The sequence below is a fragment of the Mustela nivalis genome (assembly GCF_964662115.1).
Source record: "Mustela nivalis genome assembly, chromosome: 11".
Taxonomy (NCBI): domain Eukaryota; kingdom Metazoa; phylum Chordata; class Mammalia; order Carnivora; family Mustelidae; genus Mustela; species Mustela nivalis.
Window position 1 is genome coordinate 96250172 of NC_139030.1, and position 24023 is coordinate 96274194.

Here is a 24023-nt window from a genome sequence, read left to right on the forward strand (position 1 = left end):
TTTGACTTATCTCACTCAGCATTATCTCTTCCAGTCCTGTCCATGTTGATACAAAAGTTGGGTATTCATCCTTTCGGATGGAGGCATAGTACTCCATTGTACATATGGACCATATCTTCTTGATCCACTCATCTGTTGAAGGGCATCTTGGTTCTTTCCACAGTTTGGCAACTGCAGCCATTGCCGCTATGAACATTGGGGTACAGATGGCCCTTCTTTTCATTACATCTGTACCTTTGGGGTAAATACCCAGTAGTGGAATTGTATAGTCATAGGGTAGCTCTATTTTTAGTATCTTAAGTAATCTCCACACTGTTTTCCAAAGTGGCTGCACCAACTTGCATTCCCACCAACTGTGTAGGAGGGTTCCCCTTTCTCCACATCATCTCCCAACACATGTTGTTTCCTGTCTTCTTAATTTTGGCCATTCTAACTGGCATAAGGTGGTATCTAAATGTGGTTTTGATATGAATCTCCCTGATGGCTAATGATGATGAAGATTTTTTCATGTGTCTGTTAGCCATTTGTATGTCTTCTTTGGAGAAGTGTCTGTTCATATCTTCTGCCCATTTTTTGACATGATTCTCTATTTTGTATGTGCTGAGTTTGAGGACTTCTTTATAGATCTTGGATATCAGCCCATTGTCTGTAGTGTTATTTGTGAATATCATCTCCCATTCTGTGGGTTGCCTCTTTGTTTTGTTCACTGTTTCCTTTGCTGTGCAGAAGTTTTTGATCTTGATGAAGTCCCAAAAGTTCATTTTTGCTTTTGTTTCCTTTGTCTTTAGAGACATTATCTTAAAAGAAGTTGCTGTGGCCGATGTCAAAGAGGTTACTGCTTATGTTCTTCTCTAGGATTTTGATAGATTCCTGGCTCACATTGAGGTCTTTTATCCATTTGGAGTTTATCTTTGTGTATGTTGTAAGAGAATGGTCAAGTTTCATTCTTCTATACATAGCTGTCTAATTTTCCCAGCACCATTAATTGAAGACACTGTCTTTTTTTCCACTCTATATTTTTTCCTGCTTTGTCAAGATTATTTGAACACAGAGTTGAGGGTCCATATCTGGGCTCTCTACTCTGTTCCACTAGTCTATGTGTCTGTTTTTGTACCAGTAGCATGCTGTCTTGGTGATCACAGCTTTGGACCTGATAGATTCTCTGGAAAATTCTACCAAACACTCAAAAAAGAAATAACACCTATTCTCCAGAAGCTGCTTCAAAAAATAGAAGCAGAAGGAAAACTTCCAGACTCTTTTTATGAAGCCAGAATTACCCTGATCCCCAAACAAGGCAAAGACCCCACCAAAAAAGAGAATTTCAGACCAATATCCCTGATGAATATGAATGCTAAGATTCTCAACAAGATCCTAGATAATAGGGTCCAACAGTACATTAAAAAGATTATCCACCATGACCAGGTGGGATTTAACCATGGTATGCAAAAGAGGTTCAACATTCGCAAATCAATCAATGTGATAGAACAAATCAATAAGAGAAGAGAGAAGAATCACATGGTCCTCTCAATTGATGCAGAAAAAGCATTTAACAAGATACAGCATGCGTTCCTGATTAAAACTCTTCAAAGTATAGTGATAGAGGGAACATTCCTCAACTTCATAAAATCTATGAAAAATCCACAGTGATGATGAAAAATCCATCATCCTCAATGGGGAAAAGCTGACCACCTTCCCTTTGAGATCAGGGACACGACAAGGATGTCCACTCTCACCACTGGTATTCAATATAGTACTAGAAGTCCTAGCAACAGCAATCAGACAACAAAAAGAAATGAAATATATTCAAATTAGTAACAAAGAAGTCAAATTCACTCTCTTCACAGATGACATGATACTTTACATGGAAAACCCAAAGGACTCCACCCCCAAACTACCCATATAGCAATTCAGTAATATGACAGGATACAAAATCAATGTACAGAAATCAGTTGCTTTCTTGTACACTAACAATGAAAATAAAGAAAGGGAAATTAGAGAATTGATTCCATTTACTAAAACACAAGAACCATAGGATACCTTGGAATAAACCTAACCAAAGAGGAAAAGTATCTGTACTCAAGGAACTACAGAATACTCATGAAAGAAATTGAAGAAGATACAAAAAGATGGAAGAGCATTCCATGCTGATGGATCAGAAGAATAAACATTGTTAAAATGTCTATACTACCTAGAGCAATCTATACTTTCAATGCCATTCTGATCAAAATTCCACCGGCACTTTTCAATGAGCTGGAACAAACAATCTTAAAATTTGTATGGAACCAGAAGAGACCCCAAATTGCTAAGGAAATGTTGGAAAAGAAAAACAAGGGGCGCCTCGGTGGCTCAGTGGGTTAAAGCCTCTGCCTTTGGCTCCAGTCATGATCCCAGGGTCCTGGGATTGAGCCCCACATTGGGCTCTCTGCTCAGCAGGGAACCTGCTTCCCTTCCTCTCTCTCTGCCTGCCTCTCTGACCACTTGTGATCTCTGTCAGTCAAATAAATAAATAAAATCTTTAAAAAAAAAAGAAAAACAAAAACAAAACAAAACTGGGGCATCACATTGCTTGGTTTTCTCCTATATTATCTTCTAGGAGTCTTTTAGTTTTGCATTTTACATTTAGGTCTACAACCCAATTTGAGTTAATTTCTATGAAGGGTATAAGGTCTGTGTCTAGATTCACTTTTTTTTTTTTTTGTCATGTGGATGTCCAGTTGTTCCTGTATCATTTGTTAAAAATACTATTTTGCTCTATTGTGTTCTTCGTTCTTTTGTCAAAATCAATTAATTATATTCATGTGGGTCTATTTCTGGGTGTTCTCTTCTGTTCCATTGATCTATTTCTCTCTTCTTTCATCAATACCACATTGTCTTGATTACTGTAGCTTTATAATAAGTCTTGAAGTCAGGTAGTGTCAGTCCTACAACTTTGTTCTGCAATATTATGTTGGCTATTCTGAGTCATTTACCTTTCCATATATACTTCAGAACCAGCTTGTCAATATCCACAAAATAACTTGCTAGGATTCTGATTGGGATTGCACTGAATCTATAGATCAAGTTGGGAAGAAATGACCTTTTGACCATATTGAGTCTTCCTATATATTATATGGAACATCTCTCAATTTGTTTAGTTGATGTCTTTGATGACTTTGATGTCTTTCATTAGAGTTTTATAGCTTTTCTCATATAGATCTTGTACATATTTTCTTAGGTTTACACCCAAGTATTTTATTTGGGGGGGGGTTGATAATATAAATGTAATATGTTTTTAGTTTAAAATTTCTCTTGCTCATTGCTGGTATATAGAAAAGCAATTGTCTTTTGTACATTAACCTTGTATCCTATAGCCCTGCTATAATTACATATTAATTCCAGGAGGGTTTTTTTTGTCATTCTTTCAGATTTGCTACATAGAGGGTCATGTCATCAGTGAACATAGACAGTTTTATTTCTTCCTTTCCAATCTGTATACCTACTATCTCAATTACTTGTCTGATGGTATTGGGTTAAACCTCTCATGCAATGTTCAAAAGCAGTTTGAAGAGTGGACATCCTTCCCTTGTTTCTGGTCTTAGCAGAAAACTTTCTAATTTTTCACCATTAAGCTGCTCTTTATGATGTTGGGGAAGTTCCCTTCTCTACCTAATATACTGAGTTTTTATCACAAATGGATGTTGGTATTTGTCAAATGCTTTTGCTTTATCTATTGATTCTGTATCATGTGATTTTTAAATTTTTCCCCTATTGATGTAGTGGATTACATGGGTTGATTATCAAATATGATACCAGCTTTGCACATCTGGGATAAATTTCAGTTGGTGGTTGTGTTGTATAATTATTTTTATGTATTGTTGGATTCAATTTGCTAACATTTTGTTGTGGGTTTTTATATCTATGTTCATATGTGATATATTGGTCTGTAATTTTGTTTTGTTTTTCATATTTTTTTCTGATTTTGATATTAGGATAATGGTAACCTCATAGAATAAGTCAGGAAATATTCCTTCTGTTTCCATCTTCTTCTTTTTTTTTTTTTTTGATAGAGATTGTAGAGAATTAGTGTAATTTCTTCTTTAAGTGTTTGATAGAATTCATCAAAGACCCCATCTGGGCCTGATGCTTTCTTTTTTGGAAAGTTATTAATTATTAATACAGTTTCTTTAATAGATATAGGTCTATTCAAATTGTCTACTTATTGTTTATATTTTGACAGTTTATTTTATTTGTTTATTTATTTATTTAGAGTGGAAGGAAGGGGTAGAGGGAGAGGGAGAGAGAAACTTAAGCAGACTCTGCACTGAATGTGGAGATCTCACAACCCTGAGATAGACCTGAGCCCAAACCAAGAGTTGGACATTCAACTGACTATGTCACCCAGGTGCCCCAACAAACAGTTTAAAAAAACTATTCAGTTAAAACTGAATAGTTTTTTTAAACGAATAGTTTTTTTAAACTGTTTGTTGGGGCACCTGGGTGACATAGAAGATGTGGTATATATACACAATGGAATACTATGCAGCCATCAAAAGAAATGAAGTCTTGCCATTTGCGACAACATGGATGGAACTAGAGCGTATCATGCTTAGCGAAATAAGTCAAGCAGAGAAAGACAACTATCATATGATCTCCCTGATATGAGGAAGTGGTGATGCAACATGGAGGCTTAAGTGGGTAGGAGAAGAATAAATGAAACAAGATGGGATTGGGAGGGAGACAAACCATAAGTGACTCTTAATCTCACAAAACAAACTGAGGGTTGCTGGGGGGAGGGGGTTTGGGAGAAGGGGGTGGGATTATGGACATTGGGGAGGGTATGTGCTTTGGTGAGTGCTGTGAAGTGTGTAAACCTGGTGATTCACAGACCTGTACCCCTGGGGATAAAAATATATGTTTATAAAAAATAAAAAGTTAAAAAAAAAAAACAAAACTATTCAGTTCCTCTCCTCTATAGCAGATATTGTGCCAGTACTTAAGAGAACACTTTAATGCACATTATATAATTTATTCTCATTACAACGGGTGAAGTGTCATCATCCATATTTTATACATAAGAAAACTGAGGCCAAGAGCAATAAAGTAACTTGCAAATAGTCACAGAGTCAGTAAGTCACAAGCAAGGACCCTCTCTGTAAGCCGCACAAATGTTTGATGAATGTTTTAGTCTCCTAGCTAAAAGTCTTTATTTAAGCAAGAAACAGGATTATATTTTCATTATGAACACATACCAGCTGATAATTCATTTACCCAACAAATATGTATGGAGTGATTACCATGCTAATAGCAGTAGGATCTGAGCCTTTGAGAAGCTGGAGTGTGAACTTCTGGATCGTGATCTCTCATTGCAAAGATATATGTCAGAGATTGAATTAGTTAATGTTTCAATGACTTTTGTGTGTGTGTGTGTGTGTGTGTATTTACTGTTTTTTATTTTTATTTTTTTAAATTTCTTTTCAGTGTTCCAGAACACTGAAACAATTCATTGTTTCACATAAACAATTCATTGTTTATGTACCACACCCAGTGCTCCATGCAATACATGCCCTCCTTAGTACACACCATCAGGCTTACCCAACCTCCCACGCCTCACCCCTCCAAAACCCTCAGATTGTTCTCAGTGTCCACAGTCCTCATGGTTCATCTCCCCCTCCAATTTCCCCCAACTCCCTTCAATGACTTTTATCTATTTTCTCATTTTTCTCCCTGAACATTTGTGGTATTATATCTGCTCTTTCCCTAAAACTTTATTTCTTTATCTGTAAAATGGGAATAAGAATACCTTCCCAAAAGTTTCTTATAAAGATTAATAAATAAATTTGATCAATTTAGTAAATAAATTTAATAAATTAAATGTAATCCATGTTACAGTGAGCACAACTCTGACACCTAGTTAAGGCTTAATAAGTGTTAACACACTAGTAGTTCAAAACAAAGCAAAGCAAAATGCTATTTAGGTGCAATAGTTTCAAAAATGAAAATTGTATGGAGAATAATTTATCCACCTACCTGGTGTTGTCTTTAAACAATACCGAACCATAAAATATTTTGATAAAATTAATTAAAACTAAAGTTCCATTCATAGTTACATAACTCCAGGAACTGGATTGACTAAATTTTAATTTTTTAATCTGGTTCATTTAGCACCATATACCACAATTACCTGCTGTAACAGAATCAATTTCCCTACACAATTCTATGACTTTAAACTTGGAACTATATTTATTATTTTTAATTGTTACTAATATATATAAGAATAGCTAATATTAATAAGAATTGTTATTCTTAATGAGTTCTTTACCCTCAAAACTGTAAATGTTTTATTACACTGCTGAATGAATTTTACCTTATTTACCTTGTTCAAATGAAAATCTCATGAGATAAGATTGCCTAAATAATCAGTTAAAATAATGAAAATGAATTTTAGAAGGAGATTAAAAGAAGCAAATGTAATTAAAATTATAATAGTTGAGGAGCAATATGCTTCTCCATGTTATTCAGGGATTTGTTTCTAATACATATCATTCATTTAATTTTTTTTGTTAAATAAGCAAGACTGCTTCGTTCAGAGTGAGCAATTCTAATATAAAATACATATACTGGTAGAAGCAATACATTGAAGCTGACTGACAAAACACATTATCATTTATAAAGAAAATATGTATAACCATTGGTGTGTTTCAATTAATAAAAATTCAACCTACACATAAATTTTCAGAAGCACAGTTAATGTCTTTATCAAATAATCAGAAAATATATGTATTTTATGATACCAGTTAACCTTTATTGAGCACTATATACTAGGCACTGATAAAAGCATTTATATTATCATCTTATTTAACCCATTCAGCAACCCAAGAGGTTGGTACTCTTGGTACTGTATAAAAAATCAGTAATAGATAATAGCAGTAGAAAAGTAGATTTCTTTCTTACAGACCTTAAAATCCACTTAATGGACTAGAAACAAATACATGAAAAGCAAAATAATTCAGCCATTACATAATAAGGCATGAAGTCTGATAAGAAAATTGCCTGACTGACTACTAATTAAATGGTACACTAAGTATATTGACGACAAGGGATGGAGAATTCCTAACTCAAGCATAGTCAGTGATAACAACCAGTGTTGTCCTAGTAATTATGCATGCCAGCACTGTTCAAAGAACTTGATATATATACACTTATTTAACCCTGACAAAAAAACCTTATGGTAAATTATCCCAGGTTGTTGATTTGTTCTGAAGATTTTGTTACATAGGCTAAATTACGCTTTTATTATACCCTAGAGAATCAGCATAAAATATTTATTAGCCCATTTAAAAAACTGTCTGGTTTTGATTCAGACTATGAAGAAAGCAAAATAAGTATCAGCATTATAAAGAAACTAGAAAACAATTCAGCATTATAAAGAAACTAGAAAACAATTTCAGTACTTTTTCAGAAAGGAGAGAGGACAGGGTGCCTGGGTGGCTCAGTGGGTTAAGCCTCTGCCTTCAGCTCAGGTCATGATCCCAGTGACTTGCTCAGCAGGGAGCCTGCTTCCCCCACCCCCCTCTGCCTGTCTCTCTGCCTACTTGTGATCTCTCTCTCTCTCTAATAATAAATAAAATCTTATAAAAGAAAGAAAGGAAGGAAGGAAGGAAGAAGGAAAGAAAGAAAGAAAGAAAGAAAGAAAGAAAGAAAGAAAGAAAGAAAGAAAGAAAGAAAGAAAGAAAGAAAGAATTAAAAAAGAGAGAGAGAGGAGAAAAAATGAAATAACTGAGAAGGGTATCTTTTCAGCCCTCACTCAATCCATCCTCGCCCTGGCTGTCCTGCCCGTCCAGTCCAATCCAGAAATGAGATCATCAGAGAGGCTTTCATGACACTTCTGGGACAGAGATGGTGACTTTCAGAGTGACCCGGTTCCATCCTTCACACAGTTCAGCAAATGTTTGGGTCTTTATTTATCTTATTTATCATAGTTTTCTACTCAATGGGGAAAGTGAGTACACACAAAGCCGGGCTAGTCCCAGTGAATTCCTGTTTCAGTAGGGTTGGTATTCCCTGGCAATTCCATAATATAGAATGGAAGAAATTAAAGGTAACTGGACACCATCAAGAACCAACATTTGGTTTTCCCCCAGCTAATGTCTGCCAAATGTGTGAGTACCTTGTTGCCTAGGCCCATTCAGCACTGAAAGACTAGGACAATGTAATATGCCAAAAAAAGGAAAAAGAACAAGAAGGGGGGGGGGAGAAGAGGAGGAGAGGGCGAAGAAGGAGAAGAACTGTATGGTATCTGAGTGAAAACTTCTGTTCCTAAGAAAGTTTATCATTTTTACATGAGATTAAACACAATACTTAAACCTCAGAAACCCAAATACTTAGTTCAAGCAATGTTGAAACCATATACTTAGAAAAGGCAATTCTTTGTTTCTAGGCAATTTCTTGGGTAATGCATAATGCATGTAGAGAGGGAGGAAAAGCTGGCTAATCCCCCAAATTATCACCAGTCTCATCTCACCAATCAAACGAAAAGATTATTGTACTTTGTGTATTCTTTTTGAATAGGAATTCATAAAATGTTTAACAAAGAAAGTGATCCTTTGGGGTACATTATTAATAAGTATTGTAGATCTAAGATTGTCTAGTGGAGTTTTGATTGGAATGTATAAAAAGGCAAGAATCTAATGAATACTGAGGCAAATTTTGTATTTTCAATACTTCGTAAGGATACAGTTATATGAATATTTCATGACAGTAATGTATTTTCAAACTTTTTTTTTCCTTCTTACAAAATTAGCATACACTTATTGTGGAAAATTTAGAAAGTACGGAGAGGAGAAAAACAAAAAAGAGAAGAAGGAAAAATCTTCAATAATCCCACTTCCCTGAATCCCCTGTTGATATTCTGGCATATTTCTCATCAATCTTTTATCTGTGCGTATTTTTTTCTTGAACACAGTGCAGATTATATCTATATATAGTTTTGTATTCTACTCCTTTGTTTTGCATGATATCCTACCGGAAGCATTTCCTCTAACCAATGAAAACTTTTTATGAATATTATTTTCAATGACTGCATTATATTTGACAGTAGGTATATATTACATAACATCATTTATTTAAATATTGTCATCTATGCTGGCTCTTAAATCTATTTCCCCTTTTGGTTTTTTGCTCTTGTAAATAATTCTGGAGTTAACGACTTTTTTGCATAAATCTTTGTGCTCATTTCTGGTTATTTCCTTGAGCTACATTCCAGGAAGAAGAAATAGTAGGTCAAAGGTGTGAGTATTTTCAAGGCATTTGGTTCATATTGCTAAATCCCAAGTGATTCTGCAGATTTACACTTTTATTGGGAGTGTGCAGTATATAGAAGAGTCCACCTCTCTAAATGCTCAAAATAAATATTACAAATCTTGCAATCTTTCTTAATCATAGGTTTTCTAGACTATTATTACACCATAGGTAATGAATAGAGTATCAAAATGGCAGGTAAACTATGTTTTGCATTGGTAAGAGCCATACCAGAGTGGACATTATTTTCTATTAGTAAATAATAATGATGATACAAACAGTCACTAAGGACCAGGACTAGAAGATGTAAGATGTTGTCCTCAAGTACAGTCAGAAGCTGCACTTGAGTTATCCAATGGAAGTCCCCCCTGCCTGTGCCACATCACTTCCATAATTTAACCTGGGTTTGAAAAACATTTGTTCAAATCTTCATTAAAGAATATTCACAAAATGAAGAATGAAGGGTGCCTCAGTGGCTCAGTCATTAAGTGTCTGCCTTTGGCTCAGATGGTGATCCCAGAGTTCTGGGATGGAGCCCCGCCATCAGGCTCCCTGCACTTGCTTCTCCCTCTGCCTGTGCCACCTTGCTTGTGCTCGCTCTCTGACAAATAATTTTTTTTTAAAAATCCTTAAAAAAAAAAAAAAAGGAAAAATCACCCAACCAAGGATAACAATGACCACTTTGGTACATATTTTTTCTTTTATTATTCTAAGTATTTTATTACATTTTCTACTCTGTGTCTTGCTTTTAGCATAATACATGTCTTTTCTCATGCTATTAAATTTTTTGTAATCTTTATTCTAATAGATAAATAATATTCCATTGTCATATATCACATATCAACATTTACATAACCTAATGTGGGACATTTAAGTTATTTCCAAGTATTATAATATTTATGTTATAAATAAAGCTACATCTCAGTGTATAAAACTTTCCCCATACTTTATTTTCTCAAAATAAGTTTCCAGAGGCAGGGATCAGTATGTAAGTTTCATTTAAACAATGTGTAAGTTTAAAGCAAATAATAAGAATGGACAATTTATAAACTGATAAATGAGTAATGATCAAGACAAACACTTGAACTTTTTAGAAATCAACAAAATGCAAAGTAAACCAACTGGGTATTTTCATATGTAAACATACAATTTTTCTAGAGGGCAATTTGGCAATGTATAGCAAGATTCTCACATTTTTCTCAGCTTCTGACCCAGGAATTCTACTTCCTGTAAATTATATTAAGAAAAAAAAATCAAAGGTTTGCAAAAAATTTCATGTGGCTGGATACTCACCATGGCTTTTTTGTAAAAATAATATGGAGGACATTGGGAGTTGGAGGGAGAAGTGAGATGGGGGAAATCAGAAGGGGAGACAAACCATGAGAGACTATGGCTCTGAGAAACAAACTGAGGGTTTCAGAGGTGGGGGCATGGAAGGATGGGTGAGCCTGATGGTGGGAATTATGGAGGGTACGTATTGCATGGAGCACTGGGTGTGGTGCATAAACAATAAATTTTGGAAAACTAAAAATAAAATAAAATGGAAAAAGATGACAAAGTAGAAATCAACTGTAGAGTAGCAATGATGGAATGTAGCAATGATGGAATATTATTTGTGGTTGCAGTATGTATTAATGTCATAAGAAAATTTCTATAACACAGTTCAACTGAAAATTTCTGGCACTAGTACTGAATACATAATTATCTATCTATCAAAAAATATTAAGAGTAACTATTTCTTGGTGAAATTTTAAACACTTTAAGCATTTTTAAAAAAATTGGAATAATATGATTTACCAGTTGTGAAACTATAAATGAAAAGTTTTCATTATTTTTCATTAATTATAATAATGAATATAATAATTAAAATATAATGAATATAATAAATAATTATATTTCATTAATTTTCATTATAATTTCCTTTTTTCAATCATAAAACATGACATATCTATTGGTATTTATCATATTTTGTGCTGGAAAATATTAGATATTTATTCAAAGACTTAAAGTAATGTTGAATGATAAAACTTTATTATTCTCATCTCATGGTGGTGTGTATGTGTAGGAAGAGGGGAGAGTCCAGCTACATGGATCTAGCTTTCCATTTAGACAATCTAAGTCAAGATAATCAGCCCCTCTTCCCACTTCACACTCACCCATCATATCCCAGCCCCTCAGGAACCAGGATCCCCAAGAGGTAAAGGGTCCCAAGCAGAGGCTTCATTCTTCTGCAGAGAACTAGAAAATCCTGGACTTCTCCTGTAGGTCAATGGATCAAACATCTCTGAGAAGGCATAAATACAGAGGCTCTTACAGTCAAGATAAGGTAAGTCAGTTAATGAATGTCTCAGCAGAATTCTAAGTGAGTAGTTGTTTTATTAAATCTATCGTGTCATCAAATAGCTTTTTTCTTATATAGTGGAAAATACTACCATTTGATTTTTCATTTCTCCTTGAAAACCAAATTTATACAAGCTCTGGACTCCAGATCCAGATACAAGCTCTAGATCCAGAAAGAAGTTTCTTCCTTCCACAGGTTTCTGGGCCTAATGGGTTGTATGTTTTCCACCCTGGGTGTGTTAGGTGTGGTTATTATTTGGATTTCCACTTCTCTCTTAAAGCTGTATTTTGGATCATATACCTTCTCCTGTTCTGAAAGATCACAGCGCCAGCTTCTTAAACGAATCTAGGTCTCTCCAAATCTGAACAGTGAAAACATTTTAAATCCTTTCTCAAGTGGATTTTCTCACACAGCCCTCTCACAAAAAGGTCTATGTCAGATACCCCACCGTGTTTTCAGACAAACCCAGATATGCCTAAATCTCAAACATGACCACTAAAAAGTAAAAGCTCAAGTTAAGATCATTGCTAAAAGTCTAACTGAGCAAGGCAAGATTTAGTGCAGAGAAGTAGAGGATTTAAAGGAGTCCTTGGCATTTGGGGGCCCAGTCTGAATCCTTTGATCTATATTCATTCATTCTTTCATTTATTCATTCACTCATTCATTCTACAAAATGTACAATGTTACAAAAATGTAACGAGTACCCACTTTATGCCAGGTATTAGTACTAAGATGAAAACAGACAAAGATGAAAGAGACAGGTCATCTCTATGATTTATGGAAACTCAGAATTGAGAATAATTAACAAGTGTACAAACAAATAATACAATTTCAAGTAAAGGAAATCAAATTAAGGAGATAGGGGGTGATCATAGGCCAAGACTATACTGAGATGGAGAGGACTGTCCTGATTTATTTAAGATGATTTTTGAGGTAAGTTGTAAATGATGTGGTTCTTGAAAAAGCTTGTAGGAAAAGTGTGCTAGGTAAAGGAAGCAGCATGCGTAGGGGTCCCAGAGAAGACATGAACTTGGTCCCAATAAGGTCCAATAAGAAATTGGAAGAAAGCCAAGGTTTGAGTAAAGTAGTGTTGAGAGAGTGATGGAAGTTGAAGTCAAGGAGATAGGTAAGAGGGCAGATCTTATGGAGACCATAGGCTATAGTAAGGACTTAGAATATTATTCTAAGAAATCACTGAAAAGGTTTTGGTTTTGTATTTTAAATAATTTGTCTGGCTGCTGCATAGAGTGTAGGCAAGAGACAGACTGCATAGAAACAGAAAAGCCAGCTGGAAGGATACCATATCATTCCAAGGGAGAGATGATGGGGCCTCAGGTCAGTCAGTCATAGTGATATGGTACAATATGGTCACACTGGGAATTTACTTTAGAAGCAAATTTACTTATGGAATAATTGTGAAGTGTGAAGAAATTAGAAAACTCAAGATTAATTCCTAGACTTCGAGGTCACAAAATGAAGTGAATAGTGGTTAGTTTTTATGAGATGAGGAAAATTGAGAGAGGACAAGATTTGAAGAGAAAAAAACTTAAGAATTGTATTTGCCTTTGATAAATTTGACATGCTTATCAGATATCCAGGGGATTTTCAAGTGGGTAGCAACTATGGCAGGCTGGAGCTGAGGGAAGCTGGAGTGAGGTGAACAAATTTGTGACTCCAGCTTGTAAAAGATGGTGTTTGAAGCAGCATGAGGAGTTCATGTAGGGTGTGAATACAGAGTGAGAAGGCAAAAACAAAGACTGAGCCTTGGGCTGGTCTAACATTTAGAGGTCTTGGTAGAAGAGAGGAATCCAGCAACGGAAATTGAGAAAGAACAGCCAGCGAAGTAGGTGGAAAACTGCGAGACTGTTGTGTCCTAGAAGCCAAGTGAGAAAAGCATTTTAAGAAAGTGGGAGTTACCAGCTGGGCCAAATGTTGTTCAGAAGTGGAGTCAGATGAGGACTGAGAACTAGCAATCTTATATAGCAGAATAGAGGTTCCCAGAGACCTTGAAAAGAGCAATTACAGTCAACATGTGGTAGAAACAAAAGCCTGACTGGAGTTGGTTAAAGAAGGAAAGCCAAGTGAGAAAGTGGAGGCAGTGAGTATAGAAAACTCCATTCGCATAGAACATGGCTCTCATCATAATGGCAACTTCATCATTATGATCTTCTGTCATCCCTTTAGGATATTGTTGATTCAGAAATCTTGAATTTGAGTTTTGTTGAAGTTCAGAATGCGAGGTAAAATGCAACCCCATGACATTCTTTCCCTCATCCATGTGCAGGTCAAAGCAGTCACCTCGTCCTAACTCTGAAGCAAAGGTTTTAATGGAGCTGTGAGTTCCACAGAGGGAGAATGGAACCAAGGAGCTGACAGTGGGTGTTTTTAAAATTTTTTTTTCCATTCTCCTACTCTTTGGAATTGGACCAAGATGGACTCAGGGCAGAAAGATGCATGGTAATCCAAATAAAAGGCAAGATTAGAATAGTCTTCCCCCTCTGACAAATATATAATTCCATGCTGTTATTCTGAAGCAAAAGAACATAAATAAAAATAAGAAATGCACCAAAATGCACAAACAATGCAAACAAATTGTTAGTAGAAACCTGCAAAAAAATTTCTTAATGTTGTGAGATCATTTGGCATTGCTACACAGGGTTTTCCTAAAGTCACTGATAATTAGATTTTCCTCAATCCCCATGTCCAATTGCACTGCAATATATGTTTCCCTACCAACTCACTGGCCAAAGATCATCTTTCTGCAACCTTATGTAATGAAAGCTGTAAGCTAGAGCACCGAAGGCCGATGAGCTGGAACCACGGACTCCTCACTAACAAGGATGAATTATTAACACATCTTTCCTTATCGTTGTGTTTTATAGCTTTCTAGTTAGTCATCTCAAACAATTTATTCACAATAATACTGTTTTTTATTATTGCTGTTTTATAGTTCCTATAACAGTAAAATTTATCCTCAACTCTATTATTACAATATTCAACTACTAATGGAATTCTTGTTTTTATTTGATTGTTTTTTAAAGCCAGAGCAATAAAATTTACTCCCAAAAATATTATTGCAAGCTTCATGTCCTTTAAAGTATTTGATAGCATGCCTACAAACACATGTAGTTCTTTAAGTCCACAGGAGAGAAGACTTGCCAAAACATAGACATTGTTCTAAGAAAGATGTGGGAATTGGTTGCTATTCTATCTTTGATAGAATGAGTAATAAAATAGAAGAAATGGAAGAACCTTTGAGACTACTGATTTAGAGGAAGGTTACACTCTAATTGGCAGTAATGTTTGTTTAAAAAATCAACTTCATTTTTCTTCCATGCCAAACCCTGGACATTTCCACCATCTTCATCCTCCAAAATAATGTGCTCTCAAAATGAAACTCCTGATTTCTCATGGCTAGTTGCCATTTGAGTTGGAAAGAAGCTCTACAAAATATTACTAACAAAGGCTAGGGTCATTTTTGAAAGTAAACAGCTTCAAGGACCTAAAAATTGAAATGTACACAGCCAAGCCAGCTCACCATTTCTACTGTTCCTAATTTTTTCTCACTTACCCTGAACCCATGGTCACTACAATGAAATTCCCACTTGCCATGTACCTTTTATGCCGGGTGATATGACTTTTATGACTGAGTCAAAGGGCTAGAACATAAATTATAGGCCACCCACTGGAACAAAATATCAGTAGGACTCAAGAAAGAGGTGTGTCTGCTGGGCAAACATCCATGTGTGTTTAAGGGATTGGTCTCAGAAGGATAATAGTTTGACTTATGGTCACAAGCAGATGCAGGCAGATTAGGTGGAGACACAAACCAATTGTCACTCAGAGATTATGGCCTTAGTAGCAGAAAAGGCAAAATCTAGATTTGGTTTCTATGACAGCACCAAGGGTACATTCTTGTTGTGACAGAAGCATAAGAGATTGCTGCTATCTTCTAAGACAACAAAGGAGTGGATGAGTGGATGGGTGAATGGGTGAATATATGGATGCGTGCAACGCATGAGTGGATGGATGGAAACATGAATTGAAATGCATATTATTGACAGATGGCATAAGTCCATTGTCTAGACCTAGTCTCTCACCTATGCAGCAAGGCTGAGTTTTCTGTGACCATCTGCTTCCCTTCACCTAGCTGAGGTAGCTATGGTTGCACCCTGTTGAAATCTACTTTAAAGAGAAAAACTGCTGCCAATCCTGGCTGTGAGTACTTTTAGAATCTGACTCAGCATTCAAGCTGAGACTAAATGCTATTTAAGAGACATCCCCTAGCCAATGACTGAGCACAGAAGTGGTGCAAAGGCTCACCACGGTACCCGTGCAGCATTCCTCTAGAAGCAATCTTCTTGGAGTAGCGCCACACTCAGAGGCTCTCTGTACCCAATCCTCCTTTCTTCCCTTTCACTTTTTACAGGTGTCAGATCTGCATCATTCTCTGAAGGCTCTCCTTTCCTTCTCTCTTTTTTTCCTCTTCCTTTTATCTTTCAAGGATTACTCCCTGTAAATCTCTTCCACTTCTAAGTTCATCTTGGCACCTGCTTCTCAGATGATCCAGCCAACACATCAATCAGACTCCAGGACAAATGAAAATAAATGAATATGATAGTCCTTGAGTCATAGGGATCTTTCTGGATTGGTTGGATAATTAGATACAGAAGCCAAACTGCAGTTCAGAAGAATAGGGGCAATCGTACACAACCAGTCCTTAGCAGGCTCCCAAAAGAAAGCCAGGAAACTACAGAAAATCACATGCTAGCTATTTATCATACCATACTATTAGCACATACCATACTATTTAGCATACCACACTAGCTGGCCTGAAAAAAAAAAAAAGTATTTTCTATCTCACTGCTTGCTTGCTCTAATGTGTTTGCAGTACTATATGGCAGGGTCCTCAACCTTTTGTGGAGATGATAAACTTTGCTCTTTCCCTAATGCTGAAGTATCTTCTATTTAGATCATTATGGGAAGGAAGAGGAAAATGGAAGAAATTTATGCTCTCAAATGCCAACAGTGGAGATGGTAGAGCAAGGAGAGAGAAGATATCCCAGAGAAGAGCCTGGATTTTGTTCAGAAACCCCAAATACCTGCCTGGGTGAGGGATGGACATAGAACCAAGGTATGGTAAGGACAATTATCTTGGGAATTAGATCTTTGGATACTTCTCCATGTCTTTCCCAACTGGATAGTATCTCATTCAGCATTAACTATCAACTAATTTAAAAAACAAAGACAAAAACACTTTTGATTCATCACCCTAGATCATCATTCTGGAAATCTTGGTAAGGAGGATTATCATTTTTCAATCTACTTCCATTGATTTCTCAGGTATAAAGAAAAGGCAAAAGATAGGGAAACAACATGAATACCCATCAACAGACGAATGGATAAAGAAGATATGTGTGTGTGTGTGTGTGTGTGTGTGTGTGTGTGTGTGTGTGTATACCACATATATAAATATACCTATATGTAGGTATGTATAAAAGAAAGATATATATATATATATATATATATATATATATATATATATATATATCCCATAGTATTATTCAGCTATGAGAAAGAAGGAAGTTCTGCCACTTGTGGCAACATGGATGGACCATGAGGGCATAATGCTAAGTGAAGTAAGTCAGAAAAAAATAAATACTATAAGATATCACTTATATATGAAATATAAACAAAAGCCAAACTCCTAGAAACAGAGAGAAGGATGGTTACCAGAGGAAGGGAGGTGGGAGAAATGGGGAGATGTTGGTCAAAAGGTACAAATTTCAGTCAGAAGATGAATAAATTCTGAGGTTCTCATATACAGCATGGTCATTACAGTTAATAATACTGTATTATATACTTGAAAGTTGCTGAGAGTAAATCTTACATGCTCTCATCACCAAAAAAAAGGTAATTATGTGACATAATGAAAATGTTAGCTAATGCTATGGTGATCATCAGTTTGCAATATGGAAGTGTATCAAGTCAACATGTTGTACATCTTAAACTTAAATAACGTTATATGTCCATCTTATCTCAATAAAACTATAAATATAAGTGCATATATATTGAAATATACCTATATATAGGTATATATAAAAGAAAGGCACAATTAGAACAGACTTTCTTCTCCTCTCTGGTTTTTCCCAAGGTTCATTGTCTTACACCTTTTCATTTCTATTGACTATATTTAGCAAAATCATTATTAAAGATTATTACATTCATTGTCTGAATCTCAGTGCAATACTTGATGGGCCATGTACAGAACACTGGGTTAAAAATCAGAAGCCTTAGGTTCTAATTTTTGTTCCCTCATGTGTCAGCCATGTGACTGGAGGCAAATCTCACCTATTTTCCGTCACAAGTAGTTGTAACCGTCTGCCCTCCTACTCAGAGCTGTGGAACATATTAAATGAAATAATGTATGTGAAAACTCTGTGCACATTGTAGAAACTATCAAAAATATATTGTGTAATTATCATTGACACTAATAACAAGGATCTATAACCAGATTACAGTTCTGCACAAGAGTCTTCCAGTACTAGACCATACTATACAGAAGAGAAAAACCAAACTGCCAAACAGTAAAATGTAGAATGTTTTATCCTTTATCATGAAATTTCTTGACACAAAGTTCTCTAGAGAATTTTTCTAAAGGTGGAGCAAAGCATGGAGGGGCTTCTCTGCTTTACATACTTCAGAAAAACAGATTTTTGAAAATGAGCATCTGTTGAAAATGAGCTTTATCTTAGCTACCAAAATCAACTTATACAATCTATATAATCCTAGCTTGCTGATTATGACCTAAGAACATATTCCAGCATAGTTGACTTTCAATATAAAATACCCCTAATTCAATATAATTCCTATATTCATATTCCCATTAATTTCACTATAGGTCTAAAATAAAAAGATAGAAGCAAGACTCCTACTGGATTTCATATGAGATTCAGTTTATACAGAAAAGTAGTTAGTAAAATTACAATGGGTTTTAGTCAACCCAAATACATTGAAAAAGTTCAGCTCCCCACTTGTATACTGGGAGCACCAAATTTCACAAGACTCGTACTTGTTATTTCCAGCAAAGGGGGGTTGCATATCCCTTACCCTAACTTTCCCATGTCCTATTTGTTTCTTTTTTTAAATTTTTTAATTTTTTATAAACATATAATATATTTTTATCCCCAGGGGTACAGATTTACACACTTCACAGCACTCACCAAAGCACATACCCTCCCCAATGTCTATAACCCCACGCCCCTTCTCCCAACCCTCCTCCCCCAAGCAACCCTCAGTTTGTTTTGTGAGATTAAGAGTCACTTATGGTTTGTCTCCCACCCAATCCCATCTTGTTTCATTTATTCTCCTCCTACCCCCTTAAACCCCCATGTTGCATCACCACTCCAAAACTGCTAGAACTTGTACAGGAATTCAGTAAAGTGTCAGGATATAAAATCAATGCACAGAAATCAGTTGCATTTCTCTACACCAACAACAAGACAGAAGAAAGAGAAATTAAGGAGCCAATCCCATTTACAATTGCACCCAAACCATAAGATACCTAGGAATAAACCTAACCAAAGAGGCACAGAATCTATACTCAGAAAACTATAAAGTACTCATGAAAGAAATTGAGGAAGACACAAAGAAATGAAAAAATGTTCCATGCTCCTGGATTGGAAGAATAAATATTGTGAAGATGTCTATGCTACCTAAAGCAATCTACACATTTAATGCAATTCTTATCAAAGTACCATCCATCTTTTTCAAAGAAATGGAACAAATAATTCTAAAATTTATATGGAACCAGAAAAGACCTCAAATAGCCAAAGGAATATTGAAAAAGAAAGCCAAAGTTGGTGGCATCACAATTCCGGACTTCAAGCACTATTACAAAGCTGTCATCATCAAGAAATAAGTCAAGCAGAGAGAGTCAACTATCATATGATTTCACTTATTTGTGGAGCATAACAAATATCATGGAGGACAAGGGGTGTTAGAGGAGAAGGGAGTTGGGGTAAATTGGAAGGGGAGGTGAATCATGAGAGACTATGGACTCTGAAAAACAATCTGAGGGGTTTGAAGTGGCGGGGGGGTGGGAGGTTGGGGTACCAGGTGGTGGGTATTATAGAGGGCAAGGATTGCATGGAGTACTGGGTGTGGTGAAAAAATAATAAATACTGTTTTTCTGAAAATAAATAAATTAATTAAAAAAATAAATAATAAAGAAAGAAAGAACCAAAAAAAAAAAAAAAAAAAAAAGACAGCATGGTACTGGCACAAAAACAGACACATAGATCAATGGAACAGAATAGAGGGCCCAGAGATAGACTCTAAACTCTATGATCAACTAATCTTCGACAAAGCAGGAAAGAATGTCCAATGGAAAAAAAACAGCCTCTTCAATAAATGGTGTTGGGAAAATTGGACAGCCACATGCAGAAAAATGAAATTGGACCATTTCCTTACACCACACACGAAAATAGACTCAAAATGGATGAAGGACCTTAATGTGAGAAAGGAATCCATCAAAATCCTTGAGGAGAACACAGACAGCAACCTCTTCGACCTCAGCCATAGCAACATCTTCCTAGGAACATCGCCAAAGGCAAGGGAAGCAAGGGCAAAAATGAACGATTGGGATTTTATCAAGATCAAAAGCTTTTGCACAGCAAAGGAAACAGTTAACAAAACCAAAAGACAACTGACAGAAATGGGAGAAGATATTTGCAAACAACATATCAGATAAAGGACTAGTGTCCAAAATCTATAAAGAACTTAGCAAACTCAACACCCAAAGAACAAATAATCCAATCAAGAAATGGGCAGAGGACATGAACAGACATTTCTGCAAAGAAGATATCCAGATGGCCAACAGACACATGAAAAAGTGCTCCATATCCCTCGGCATCAGGGAAATACAAATCAAAACCACAATGAGATATCATCTCACACCAGTCAGAATGGCTAAAATGAACAAGTCAGGAAATGACAGATGCTGGCGAGGAGGACGTGGAGAAAGGGGAACCCTCCTACACTGTTGGTGGGAATGCAAGCTGGTGCACCCACTCTGGAAAACAACATGGAGGTTCCTCAAAATGTTGAAAATAGAACTGCCCTATGACCCAGCAATTGCACTACTGGGTATTTACCCTAAAGATACAAACGTAGTGATCCGAAGGGGCACGTGCACCCAAATGTTTATAGCAGCAATGTCCACAATAGCCAAACTATGGAAAGAACCTAGATGTCCATCAACAGATGAATGGATCAAGAAGATGTGGTATATATACACAATGGAATACTATGCATCCATCGAAAGAAATGAAATCTTGCCATTTGCGACAACGTGGATGGAACTAGAGCCTATCATGCTTAGCGAAATAAGTCAAGTGGAGAAAGACAACTATCATATGATCTCCCTGATATGAGGAAGTGCTGTTTGTTTCTATTAGCATTTCCTTAACCCCCAGAAGGATGCCATGTTGTTCTGATGGGAAGTCTTATAAAAGTTAAAGTAAATTACAGTTATCACTAAAGTTTATAGAATGATTACTACATTCCAGATACTGTGCTTTAATGCATAAACAACCTTCATGTAGTAGTGATGTGGGAAACAGAGGCAAAGGAAAAATTACATTTCCTTACTGCTTAAGCCCATCCACAAGTCCTTGAAACAGTTAGAGTGACCTTCCTCTAGGAACTCAGTTGCCTCAGTGTTGACATTGTTACAGGCAAAAGGCAATCTTAGCATAACATTATCCCATTCCCTGGGATCCTGTGAGTCTACTTTATACATATAAAATTCCTTTGGAAAATTCTTTATCTCTATATCTCCCACCAAGATATATGGCCCATTGATAAACATTTAGAGTCTCATGACTGAGTTTTTACTAAACAGTAATAAATGACTTTTTCCTAACAATAGCTAGCCCCTTCAGCGACCTGGAAATCTTGTTTCTAGATTCCATGTAGGCTTCTGCTGTCCCTAACCCCTCCCAACTTGAAAGTATATAATCAGACACCTATCACAACCCCAGTGCACCTTTTTTCTGCTCGTGGATCCTGTTCCTATGCTTTAATAAAACCACTTTTTGGACTGGAGATGTCTTTCTTGATCATTTGCCCTGAACCCCAAAATCTACATCAGTAGGATCAACCATTGACCCCAATTACAGAAAAAAAAAACTGAGTCAATCTGCATTGACCATGTTATCTAAAACCTACAATTAAAAAGCAGAATGGGGTGGGCACCTGGGTGGCTCAGTGGGTTAAGCCTCTGCCTTCAGCTCAGGTCATGGTCCCAGGGTCCTGGGATCGAGGCCTGCATCAGGCTCTCTGCTCAGCAGGGAACCTGCTTCCCCCTCTCTCTCTGCCTGCCTGTCTGCCCACTTGTGATTTCTCTCTCTCTTTCAAATAAATAATTAAAATCTTAAAAGAAAAAAAAAAAAGCAGAATGTGGGGGCATTTGGGTGGCTTAGTCGGTTGAGCGTCAGACTCTTGGTTTCAGCTCAAGTCATGATCTCAGGGTCATGAGATTGAGCCCTGCATGCAGTACCAAGCTCAGTGGGTAGTCTGCTTGAAGACTATCTATCTCTGCCCCTTCCCCCACTTGTACACTTGTGCACTCTCTCTCTAAAATAAATATATAATTCTTTTAAAAAAGAATCAGAATGCACACTGGGGACCAGCATCACCAGCATCATCAGAAAGGCAGAATCTCCATCCCAGACTGTTTTACTAAGACTCCCCAAATGAGTCCCATTTTGTTCCCTCTGTATTCATTTGTTTATTGTGGGACCTATTTGCTTCTTTTAACATTTCCTTAATACCCTAGAGGAATGTTATGTCACTACTGTTCTTGCTTTTCTCTCCACCTGGAGTGTTCTCCACAAACCAACCACTAGTAATCAAGATTTCCCTCATTCTCTTAGCAGCCCCTTGAGGCAGATCACCCAGTCTCTCTGAGCCTTCATTCCCCCCTCTAGAAAACCAGGATGAAAATACCTCTCTTGAGGGGTTACTAGAGCAGTTAAAATTAAATCAAAGGACCCTTGTAAATTGCATAGCACAGTAGTTCATTAACTTGGTTTCATTTTAGAATCACCTGGAGGATTTTCCTTGGCACTTCCCTTCCCAGAGCAATTACATTCGGATTTCTGATAATGGGGCCCAGGGAAGCAGCATTTTTACATTCCCACGGGTGATTCTAATGGGTAGTCAGGCTTGAGAATCTCTGGCACCAATTGCCTTGTACATAGTAGATGCTGAATAAAATTTAGCCTTGATTGTTTTTTGTTTTTTGAAAGACAGACAGAAAGTGGGAGCAGGTGGGGAAGAGCAGAGGGAGAGAGAGAATCAAACCAGGCACAGATCCTGCCACAGGGCTGGATCTCACAGCCCCAGTGACAACCTGAGCCAAAATCAAGAGTGGGATGCTGAATCTTGGCATTTCTTATACCCAGGCCCTTGCCAAAGAGCAAATCTCTCTGAACTGATCATACTTGATTTCCTCCCTGTCTTATCATAGGAGGTTCTATCTTCTATCTCTTCTGGGCTTTCTGAAGTCCTAGCCCTGAAATCATACCTTTTCTCTCAAATCGTTTTTTGGTGAGCGCAAGACCTAATCTCCTTCTTTTCTCAAATCCAGTGGCAACCTGAAGTCTCTATTATAAAATCAACTTACTTGCCCCGCTCCGTTCAGGGTAGTTTGCTACTATTTCATGTGTGTCAAATTGCGAGTCTCACAGGCCCCCAGCTTAATGCTGAGGACACTCTAAACTAGACACTGAAAAAGGATAATTTTTTAAAAAACGTAAAATCAAGAATTTCATTTAAAATGAATGCACGTCAAAGATTTTATTTACTGCATGAATTAATGAGAGAGTCAATAAGAAGTTAGAACCTATTCAAAGGAAAAGTCGGACAAATATAAATTAGCAGCAGGAATGCTGAAATAAATTTACGAAAGATGCAAAATTTGTCACTTCTTTTCACTAAACACTATTCAATGGTATTTCTACAAACAAGAATCATTTGGATTGTTACTTACTTTTTATGATGTACAGAATCATAAAATACATCAAAAACAATGAAAAACCAGTAATCACAAATAGTGCTCTAGACAGTGTCTAGTTTTACCATTGTAGATGCCCCATAATCTTTGTGGTCCATTACATAGCTTTTCACAACTTTTCCTGACAATGCTCCATATTTTTATGGTCTATTCCTTTTGGGGGCAGTTAGAAAGGTTAGTTGAAGATCAGGAAGAAAAAGTTCACTTAATGAGGAATTTGTGTGAGATTAATTCAGCTCATGGTGTCTTCATATTACTGCAGCCAAGGTAAAGCCCAAACCCAAACTTTATCTGGAGTAACCCAGACTTTTGAGATGTCTGTACAAA

General features: G+C 36.5%; 2 protein-coding genes across 10 annotated transcripts in view; one reads left to right on the top strand and one right to left on the bottom strand.

The window, feature by feature from the left end:
• Nucleotides 1-24023, top strand: part of PLEKHM3 (pleckstrin homology domain containing M3) — a 1279556-nt gene that overhangs the window by 943858 nt on the left and 311675 nt on the right. The gene's annotated exons all lie outside the window — the stretch shown is intronic.
• CPO (carboxypeptidase O) overlaps nt 1-24023 on the bottom strand; it is a 59286-nt gene that overhangs the window by 16262 nt on the left and 19001 nt on the right. For 6 of the 9 annotated variants that reach the window (XM_082690472.1, XM_082690469.1, XM_082690477.1 and 3 more), the window contains one exon: nt 11433-11535. In XM_082690472.1, coding sequence (XP_082546598.1) covers nt 11433-11535 — 103 coding nt within the window. Of the gene's footprint in view, nt 1-11432; nt 11561-24023 lie in introns of all 9 variants that reach the window. The other 3 variants (XM_082690475.1, XM_082690473.1, XM_082690474.1) reach the window with 1 other exon arrangement.